The sequence below is a fragment of the Dicentrarchus labrax genome, unplaced genomic scaffold (genome assembly GCF_905237075.1).
Source record: "Dicentrarchus labrax unplaced genomic scaffold, dlabrax2021, whole genome shotgun sequence".
Lineage (NCBI taxonomy): Eukaryota > Metazoa > Chordata > Actinopteri > Moronidae > Dicentrarchus > Dicentrarchus labrax.
Window position 1 is genome coordinate 6,087,291 of NW_026136705.1, and position 11,041 is coordinate 6,098,331.

An 11,041-nucleotide genomic window follows, 5' to 3' on the forward strand; every position below is an offset into this window, starting at 1 on the left:
AGCTCACGCAGCATGCTCAGAAATTCAAGCTAACCTAATATACATCTGGGCATTTCTTGCATACACAAAATTCACATACTGTGCAGTTGGAACACATTACATACTCAATTTAGTATTGAGTATAGTGTATACTATGTGAAAATATAGTTATAGTGTATAGAATGTGTAAAATGTAGTTAATAAATACATTTATTCTGGCCATTCAAATGAATGCAAAAACCATGAATGACGTCATGGACAGACAGCATCCCCAACTGACTGACTTCAAGTGCCAGTTTGTAATACTGCAAATATATAAATATTACAATACTTTCATCAGTGGGCCATGGGCTCATTGACCAATAGATAGTGACTTAACAGACATTTACTTAAATTAAAATCTTTCAGATTGCCACTTTTTACATTTGACAGCTGTGAGGCTTCCTGATTCAAAAGTTGCATGTGTGACTGTCATGATTTAAATGTGATGTCTCAGTGTTTCATAGTACATAAAGAGTTCCCTTTGCTTTGCAGCCCTGGTTCAAGGAGACACCTTAGAGGACATTTATAACTACTGCAAACAGGTCATAGAGGAACATTCAGGACCCTATATCTGGATCCCCTCAAAGGAGAAACTATAATAACTCATCACCCTGGAAGGGAGTCTGGACTGCTAGAAACTAGTAATAAGTTGTAACATATGATAACTGTGTGGCGATGATTAGTCTTCATAAATAACTATTGTGAATATATTTTGGGTTTTTTTTATCTTATTTTCTCGTATGTTTGGTTATTGCTTCATTTTTTTCACTCAACATGAATGTTCCTGAATGTATACCACAAAGTGTTAGGAAATTTTAGGTCTTGAGACATGAATCGTTTGTATATTTGTTGATTTTTAATTTGAACAAAGAGAAAACAAATAATGTAATGAAAACTGAATAAATATGGGGTGTGTGTGTCCACATCAGTGCTGTGCTGAATCGCAGACAGTAAACTGTTGTTGGCATACACAGAGTTCTCTGCTCCTCTAACATAGGAAGGAAAGTAGGTATTCCAGCTGCGACACCATTTCCCTCCCCCTCCCCTCACCCTGCGGCAAATAATCATATGAAGTTTGATGTTTTATCTGATTTTGCATCCCCTGAACACAGCTTCACTTTGTGTTTGTTTACATTGTCGTTTCTTCCTTGAATTGCTGTAATTATTTCTCTGACATTGAGGATGTGTGAGGAACATGTATTATTCACTGTAAGATTTCCATGTGTTTTTTTTTATTTAAAAGCAGACATTGCTCATCCAGCTGTTGCATTGACAATGATGAGAAAAAGAGAGAAAGCTGCTATCGGCAACAGAGATGTAACACTATATTTTGCTACTTAAACTGCTAGAGGGCACAAAAGCACAGAATTATTTATTATTGAAAATATAACTTTGATTAAAAGGTCATTTACAGAGCATATTTTATGTGAGTGATGTAGTATGTTGTGACTGTGTTAGGGTGGATGGTGAAAGAGACATTTGATGTTTGTATTTTGTAGACTTGGAGTGGAGGCGTGGTCTAAGTAGTGATTAAATTTATACTGAACACACATTTCTGTCTTTTGAAACTAATAGTAGGGACAGTGAAGAATAGAAATACAAAATAAAAGACCAATACTTTTTGAAATTATAAAAAATACCTTGTAGAAAATGAAAGTAAAGTAAATGCAGAAATTGCAAAAAATGCAGTTCAGTTAAACATTATGGAGTCGTTAAGGATTAAACAAAAGGTGAGTTTTCCTACTTTACCTTGAAGAGAATACTGATTCAGATGGCTTGTTCTCCTCGGACAGGCTGTTCCAATCCTAATGAGAAAGGTTTGATGATAATGATTGGATTTATAGCTTGTGGCCCTAGGCTGCAGCAGAGGAATAGTGAAACAAAGTGGAAATTCTGTACTAAAAAGACCTAGAAAGATGCCCAGTTGCCCCATGTCTAACTCAGACTGCGGGATTTTGCCCCCCATCATTTACACTAAGTTCATTAGGACAGGATCTCTTAATGTCCGGTCTGAACAGGAGGAACAGCAAGAAGAACCTGTTTCATATGGGCACCTGACAAGAGAGACAGACTTGAAAAAATGTCTTTAATTGTTAGATATGAAAATGTAAAAACTCAAACATACTGATTATGGACACAATGTACAGTGTTAGTCATTGGTGAGCCTAAAACACTTATATTGACTCTCAGGTGGATCTCCTGCTCCTTGTTCAAACAGAACGCTGTTTTAAAGGTCCAGTGTGTAACATTTAGGAGGATCTATCGTCAGAAATACAATATTATATTCATAGGTATGTTTTAATTTGTGTGTAATCACCTGAAAATAAGAATCATTGTGTTTTTGTTACCTTAGAATGAGCTGTTTTTATCTACAGAGGGAGCGGGTCCTTTCTGGCAGAGTTCGCCATGTTGACCCGCCATGTTTCTACAGTAGACCAGAATGGACAAACCAAACACTGGCTATAAATTGGTCTGTTTTTTTAGGCTCACCCATAAGTTAGCATTGCCCTGGCTCCTTTGACACAAAACCAATAGGATGTTTTGCGATTTTTAGATTTTGGATTTTTGCAAAAGAGAAAAAAGCTCTGTGGCAAACAAAGGTTACCTACACATTGTTCAGCAACATGACTTACAGTGTATGATTTTTGAAGCATAAATGCCATCTCTAGAATGGCTGTAAAGGCGTACAAGTGAGTAGATAAGTCTGTGTTTTAGTGTCACCAACAACCTCTGTAGTCTCATGTAGCCACTTGTTAGCAACCGCCTTTTTTAAGTCACGTAAAAGCTACAAAATTAACAGGTGGAGTATTTACTGACATATTTTATTGCTAGTGTTATAATGCACAGAACTTCTGGGTCTGAGAGGTGAAGCAAATGCATAAGTGTCTTAAACCTGCATTGTTTCTAATGGCCAGCAGGGGGCAGCTCCATTAGCTTAAAAAAAAAGTCTGATTGTATGGAGTCTTATGCAGAAATGAGCCGACTTCTCACTTGTTTTATGAGCTCAGTAAACAGTTTCCTAATGAGTGTATGGTCTCAATCTCTAGTTTCAGTCTTCTTCGATACAGCATCATGTTCATTTAGTAAATGATGGTCCCATTTAGAGTAAAATAGATGATAAAGCAGGGTATTGTTTAGGGCGTGCCTTCCTTATGATTGACAGGTCATTCTCAGTGAGTCCGTCCAGCTCAACGCACCAAACTCAGATCAAACTGTCAAACTAGGCAGTGCTGATCAAAAATAAATCAAGATTCTGTTACTGTGTTGTATCTCTCTCCTCATTTGTCAGACGCATATTTTAGTGTACTGATACAATGTGTCACCAGGCGAGCCACCATTGTTTCCTGCTACAGATGAGTTGAAACCAAGCGCAGCCAGTGATAGCAGCTCAACTTGCTGTACGTCACCTCCGTTGGCTCAGAAAAACCCAACATGGCGACAACCATGAAACTCTAGGCTTCAAAATGCTAAAATACCAATGGGTGACATCATGATTGGTTCGCACTTGTGTTAACCACAGACCTAATTTCAGCTCACTAACCAAAAACCCATTCAAAAAACGGAGGTGCAAAAATAGTATTTCAGTTTAGGAGCAGTGCTCCATACAAATGATTGCAAATTGAAACTACACCTCTAGATGCCACGAAATCCTACACACTGGTCCTTTAAAGCTACAGTCATGGCTGACCTCTAGGACCTCTGGCTGACCTCTAATCCTTGCCGGACCCCTTTTAACTTACAGATCTGGTTTAAAAACACCTTTAAATGTTCAGCAGAACACCTGACAGGACAACAAGGACCATCCTGAATCAGCCAGGAGACCTGGATGAAGCTTTCTCAGTATTTATTAGCCTAGAGTTTAGTTTTAGGAGTGGATGAGCTCTGATGTCCTGAGCAGACACACGATACAATATAATCCACTATGTATAGTTTACTCACCAGTGGCTTGCCTTGTTTCAAAGGGCATACAATATAGTACCTCGCTTTGTTAAAAATAAAAATCCATTATGTACTTAAAGCACTTGGAATGACTAATGCATCTACCAGTGTGATAACCTTCCTGTTCTGTCTAACTGCAACGCCATTGGTCGTTAGATTCCCATGACTACAATTTTTGAGTGATATATATTCGAGTATTCCTGCTGTTTGATTTAGACAGCATGTTTCACCCCAACCTCTGATCCAGTAAATATAGTAGTTACATTAATGCAGGTATGTTTCTAATCAATAGGACGTTTCAAAAGTGCACTTATTCATTGTTTTTGGTAAACAGGCACTGTATGATAACAGTAATTAATACAGTTTTTAAAGCAATTATAAATCAAATCCACTGATTATTGTGTAAGATGGCACAGTGAAACCTGAGAAAACTGACTGGTGGACCACGTACTGTAGGCCTACCTGTAGTAGCTTAAAACATTTCTCCTAATGAGTGTGTACCTTGAAGACGATGTTTTTATGTACAGATAGAATCATATTTCTCTTTCATCCCTTGTCATAGATCGGTTGAGACTTTTTCAGCTCTGAATCAACTCTAATGTTTCCTTTTTCTATTTGCGATATGTTTTGAGACATCTGCCGTCATTCTTTTGCAAATTTTTCCATAACGTATTGGTCACCACTTGCCTTAACAGAGAAGGTTTACTGTATATCAGAAATTAAAGCTTATAAATGTACCTTTCGTTTGAAAATAGAATATTTTATTGAATCTTCCTTCACATTTAACTCCAGTGAAAGAAGGCTGAATCAGATCTAAGGTAAAAGTCATTATACTGAGGGTGTTGATGCCTTGTACTGATAAAGTTAAAGGCTTAACAGATCTTTTATATTATGTAATTTTATCTTACAAATGAGCGTTTCTGTGGCAAAAAGATTTTAAAATGGTTATGATGAGATCAATATTTTGACCACTGTTTTTCAAAAGTGTTACTGGCCAGCAATATGACCAGATGTAAAAGAAAATATATCTTCATACGCTGGCTCGATACTAATGCTAAACCTAATACAGTACTTCCAAAGTCATTGTGAGCATTGTAACACGTGATATTTTACAGGCCGGTGGGGATTTTTGTGTGGAAATGTAAAGGATGTCTGACCTATGCATGTTGCAACAGTCTTCTGTTTCCTGTGGATGTGCAATATTCAACGCAACTGAAGCATTGGGGTATCTGCTGTGTTATAAGACATGATCAAACTACAGATTTGAATCATTTAATCAGACTTGTGTCTATTTTAAACTTAAATAAAAACACTGTTGTAAGAGGTGTTGTCCAAGAAATATGTTTTGGTAAATACACATTGCCTTTTCAATCAGTAGTAAATTCATGATTTATGATCGACGTTTCCTGTTTCCGTTCAACAATATTTTTAGTATTGTTCTCTTCCTGGGTTAATATTGCATTGACATTGTGTCCATATTCAGGGGTTGCATCTTTAGAAGAACACTGCCCATGAAGGTGCATCCTTCATTAATCAGGGTGTCCACAGGGTCTTAAAAAATCCAATAACCTGAATCTGTCTCATGTACTACTGTCAGGATATAGTGAAAGTTTCAGAAAAAACCTTACAGCAGCTTTAAATTAATAACTACAAAACAAAACCAATGTGGAGGCAATACAGAGTTTCCTTCATATGCTTTGTGTTTGTTTTTTTATCAATATAGATGTAGGTCTTAAATTGCATTCATAATAATCTTAAAAAGGTTTGTTAAAGTCTTAAATGTATCGCGTTGAAACGTGCAGAAACCCTGATTAATGGTGGATGGTAATGGTGCTCCTCAACAATAAGGTGGTCCAACTGGAACCAGCCTGGTTTAACCTGTGATGACAGAGTGGACTTAATGGCTTCCATTATTTGCATCCTACAGTGCACTGGCTTTTCCACTGGTCTAGTTACCAGTGACTGATAAATACAGTAAGATCTCACATGATACTTCCTGCTTCATTAGTTGGTGACGTTCGCCTGAACATTCCATTAAACAGCAGACCTGCATGGAGATTTAGTTGGGATTTGGAGGACAAAATGATTGTGTCCTTCAAATTTTATGGGAATTAAAGCTGCATTCCCTCCCTAGTTGTGGAGGAGAAACTGGTCAGGCCACAAGGTTGGGCTAAAGTTGCCTGAGCAACAGCCCATTTGCCCTCCGTGCCTGAGCTGCCCCGTGCAGGTTGTGCCTGCATAAATATGACTAGCCCCTACTTAAAGTTAGACCAATCTAAATCACCATGTCATCCAAATTTTTTAACTTTTAGATAAGCATGTCTTCTACTGTGTCCCAACACAGAGCTGGAAAAACAACAAAAAACCATGATGCTAAGCGATAAAGTGATGACCTTTGTCCCCTGTCTTGTGACATTATAGCATATCAACAATGAGTGTCAGTCCGAGGTTGTCAATTACCGACGCTTTGGTACAGAAGCGTATTGCATTCACTTGTTGCATTCACACAATTATTTGTGTTTTTCAGAGTAATTATTTCTGTTTTTATGAGTAATTTATTTTTTGGTCTGTTTTTCGGACTAATTTTTTTTCTGAGTTTAGAGAGCATTTGAAACAAGAGACGCATTAATTCCTTTATTGAGAGCTCGATTTAACGGAAACAAACATGAGCGGCTTGTTTAGTTCAATCAAGTTATACTTTGATCTGGGTTTCAGACACTGGGAGATAGCCCTGTCTTTAAGTCATGTAGATGGTATTATCATTAGTTTGTCGACTCTATGCAGGCACCTGAGGACTTTGTGGTTGTTCAGAAGGAAAGCCCATTCAGATCTGCTATATAGCAATATATACATAGCAAAATTGACCCGGTACGGTAGATAGTTGAAGATGGGGCATGTATGTGCGGGCAGGAGTCACCATAGGTCCATGGGAGTCACTTGCAGGTTGGAGGTTCTCGCGGGAGTTTGAAGTATCTCGATAATTCAGAAAAAACAATTACTCAGAAAAACAGAAAAAATTAATCCGATAAACAGAAAAAATTACTCCGATAAACAGAAAAAAATATAAAAAAAAACAAACCCAAAAATAAATGACTCAGAAAAATAGAAATAATTACTCCAAAAAACAGACAAAAAAAAAAAATTACTCAGAAAAGGGTTTTTTTTTTTTTTTCAAGTGAATGCAATACGCTTCCGTACTTTGGGACCAGGGACTGAGGCTCAAAAATCATGCCGTTAGGAATGCTAGAACGAGTCAGAACAGAGCCTGATTGTTTCACAGATCATCTGTCTCATGTACTACTAAAGTCAAAGTTTCAGAAAATATGACAAATTGTTATTTTTATAAAAGTTACGTACTGCAGTTTAAATGACGGATGTTTTTTTATTCTCAGTTTGCAAGCTTCAAATTAATTCCATCATTTTGTACATTGAGTCTCACATGAAATGTGGAATAACTTTTTGCAGGAAAACACTTGCTATGATCATTTCCAAAAAGGATTTGTTCAAGAAATGTTTACAAATTATCAAAAACACAAATAGTTAGGCCAAGTTTTCACATGTTCAGTTTTCATTATTGGTGGAAAGTTGACTGCACCTGAAGATAAGCTGCTCTATATGCATGTAAACCTTGGTTTTATTCAGTGTTGTTTGTAAACCTTCATGTCTGTTCAATAACAAGATGCTGTGCACTTAAGATGAAGCATATATGCCATATCTGATTTACACATTTGACTGTTGGTGTTGTTTTGGAGTGATGGACATACAGGACACACTTACACTTACATACATTTACATTTACTTCTCAACAGCTGATTACGTTTTTTTATATAGATGTTTTTTTTCTGACATTTTCATTTATTTAAGTTTATGAACATGGAGAACATGGAAGTTGTGTTTGCATTATGCTACTGTATGCACATCTGTTTGCTTTAATGACCTACTTAAGAGCATCGCTGTATGTATTTATATATAAATACTTACAGAGATACATATATCCAGTATATATACACATTATTACAGCAACCATCGTTTCAAAAGGAAATTAAAAAGGGTGATAGTTTTGGCTGTGTGTCTTATTGTTTGTTTTGCTCTGTTTGGGGTTTGTGTTCATGTGTGCATAAGAGGTAATAGGTAAGGTACCACACGCATAATTATCGGTGCCAACGTGGAATATCTGTGTTTACACTGGACAGAGTAATACCATCTGGCACAACTGTGTCTTTGTGTGTACTAGGATACATTAGCTTACACAAGGAGCCTGAAGGTGTGTGTAGTAATCCAACGTCTTCCTTATGACAACAGTCAGTATGTATACAAAATATACATTGTGCAACTTGTGCAACAGCCTGTTCAACCTGACTTGTTGCTTTTTTAATGAAATAAACGTTTATATATATTTTGTTAATTTACATCATTTCTCAGTTCAACCTTTAGCGCAAACACATTTGTGCTGCGCTAAATGCATAACACATGTGTCTAATGCAGCCCAGATTAAACACCTGTTGTGCATTTAGCGCAACACAAATGTGTGTTTATTCCACTTCTTGCAGGGACTGCTCACTAATTTATACAGCATGTGTGGAGGACACCTGACACCTGACACCTGACACCTACTATAATGAACTAAAACTAAACTAAAAACTAAAACTAGGGGTGCCCTGGTAGTTCACCTGGTAGAGCTGGGTCCACATGTGCCAAGGCTGAGTCCATGCTGCAGTGGCCAGGGGGTTTGGTCTGGGTCTGATTCAGGCAGCCATCATGACCAAAGGTCTTCAATGAATGACATTTTACACATATATAAGGACCATAACAGGAAAGATTAATTAATTAATTAATTAATAATAATAAATTGAAGCAATTCATAACTGAGCAATGTGCAACTGTACTGTCTGTATTTACACACCTGCTTCCCCCAAATTAAATGTAGATGTACACATTTGAGTATTTTTTCTAATTTGATCATTATACTCACACTACACACACTCAACAGCAGATACTGTATGCCGTGTCATCACCAATCCACAAGAGGGCATAAATGTACCACTGATGAGGAGTGCACGTTTCCATCATAAAAGCAAAACATGGCTCATACTGTAGCCTGTGACCTACTGTTTCCTTAAATATTTAAACATAGCCCGTATGCTGTGTTAGTAGTAACATTCTTATGGTTCAAATGTCAGTTGTAGTTTAAAGATAAAAAAAAGCCTTACAAAACGGGTGGAGGAGTATGAAAACTGCATCAGGCTAAATTTGTTTCACCTTTTGTGTCTTTCACATTGATGTGGTAACACCACCCTGCACTCTCCAGTCCCCTGCACTCTCCAGTCCCCTGTATCCTTGCAGAGTTCAACCTGATTGACCTTTTGAGTTGCACAGTGCAGTGAACTTATCACGTGCAAGTCCAAGCAACGGAGGGAGGCCGCCAGCCAGCCAGCAAGCAATGCAGGAAAATACAATAACATTAATAGTGACCCTGTCGGAATCATACAGCAATATTCTGAATTTGTTCACAGGTTTTGGTAGAGAATTCTGCAAGCATGTTTGTAACTATGTGGGCATAGTTTTTCTTACATGCACATTTTAAATTTGTTATCTAATATAATGCAGTATAGTATGACAACATCACAATGACAATAACAGGAGTTCCATCAAAACCTGCATCTAACACCGAATATTAGATGCTTTAAAAGGTAAGACATCTTTGTCTTTATCAGTAAAAGCCACAACTTCAGCAACCACAGAGGATATATTTCTTATGGGCAGACCTATAGATATAATTTGTTGATTTATAAATATAGAGAACATGACAGGGCTTGTATAGATTTTTATTTTGGGACTCAGCTGCCATTGGTGGTTCATGTTTGACAGCACTCAAGTGCTGTGCTTAAGTACAATTTTAAGGTTCTTTCCTTGAGTATTTTATTTACGTTTTACCTTTTGTTGACTACATTGCAGAGGAAAATATTGTACCTTTAACTCCAATGCCCTTATTTAGGTGACCTCATGTGCGACACTTGTGTAGGTGTGCAGGGCTTTTAAACCCATGGATTCCAACCTTTGCGGCTTATCCCTTACAAAAAGCAGTGTTTTCTCAGGTTTAAGAGCATCAAGGCTATTTTCTCCTGGTGCTCCTGATGGCATTTGCATAATTCCACCGCGGCTGAATGAAAACAACCAATCAAAGCAAAGAAAGATGAATTAATTGTTAAGTCACATTCTCAGGTTGTGTCAGGGAAAGACAAAAAGTTATTTTAATGAAAGTTACGTATTGCAGCTTTAGGCAATAGTATCTGCTGTAATCTATTAACTGATTGTATCTTGTTTATAGGTTACACTATATAAAGTAGTTAAAACGACATGCACCTACAGCAGTAAAATACTACTTATACACTGTTGAACCATAGGAGCTACAGGTATACCACCTGTTTCACCACTGAGGGCACACCATCAAACTCAGGCTGCAGCACACCAGCATTCAATCAAATTCAAATCACCTTCTTTATCACCATGGACAGTAACCATGCAGGGAACTGTGATGGAATCTGGCTGTGTCATGACTCTGTGATTAACATTTGTTTTTAATACCTCCAAAGTCTAAGAAATTCTGAACAAATAGTGTTGAGGATAAACCAGGATCTCTGAAGCACATATACAGCCTCGTATGTATCTCTCTGCTTTGAATCAACATTAGGACACAACCATGTGAGAGAGTCCATAGACTGGAAATGTTCAGTTACACTACCCCACAAACCCCATTTCCTCTTTTCCATAAACAGTGCAACTTCATGTTCCTCTGGCAGTTGACTCTTGTCAGTTCCTGTCTTTCCTTCTTTATGTGTATTGTTGGCCATCTGCTGGTGAAGTTGTGTATCAGTGAGGTCCTGTGCTAGGCCCTGATGAAACCCCAGGTGTTACTGAAGACATTAACAGTGGCTCCGTTTTGTTCAAGTGTTCCAGTGACAGTGAGCCAGCATGAACAGGACCCTGAAACTGAAGCAGCTAAATGGAATCCAGCCATCAGTAAGGTTATTTATACCTGTCCTTTTCACATGTGTCATTTTTCATGAAACAGGCTTATGGT

At 37.6% G+C, this 11,041-nt stretch overlaps 1 protein-coding gene across 41 annotated transcripts in view; it reads left to right on the top strand.

Annotated features, from left to right (window-relative positions):
• The window catches only part of dlg2 (discs, large homolog 2 (Drosophila)), a 219,563-nt gene extending 211,543 nt beyond the window's left edge, over positions 1-8,020 (top strand). For all 41 annotated transcript variants that reach the window (XM_051401464.1, XM_051401462.1, XM_051401466.1 and 38 more), the window contains one exon: positions 514-8,020. In XM_051401464.1, coding sequence (XP_051257424.1) covers positions 514-620 — 107 coding nt within the window. In that variant the 3' untranslated portion in view covers positions 621-8,020. The remainder of the gene's footprint in view (positions 1-513) is intronic.
• Positions 8,021-11,041: the final 3,021 nt, after the last annotated feature.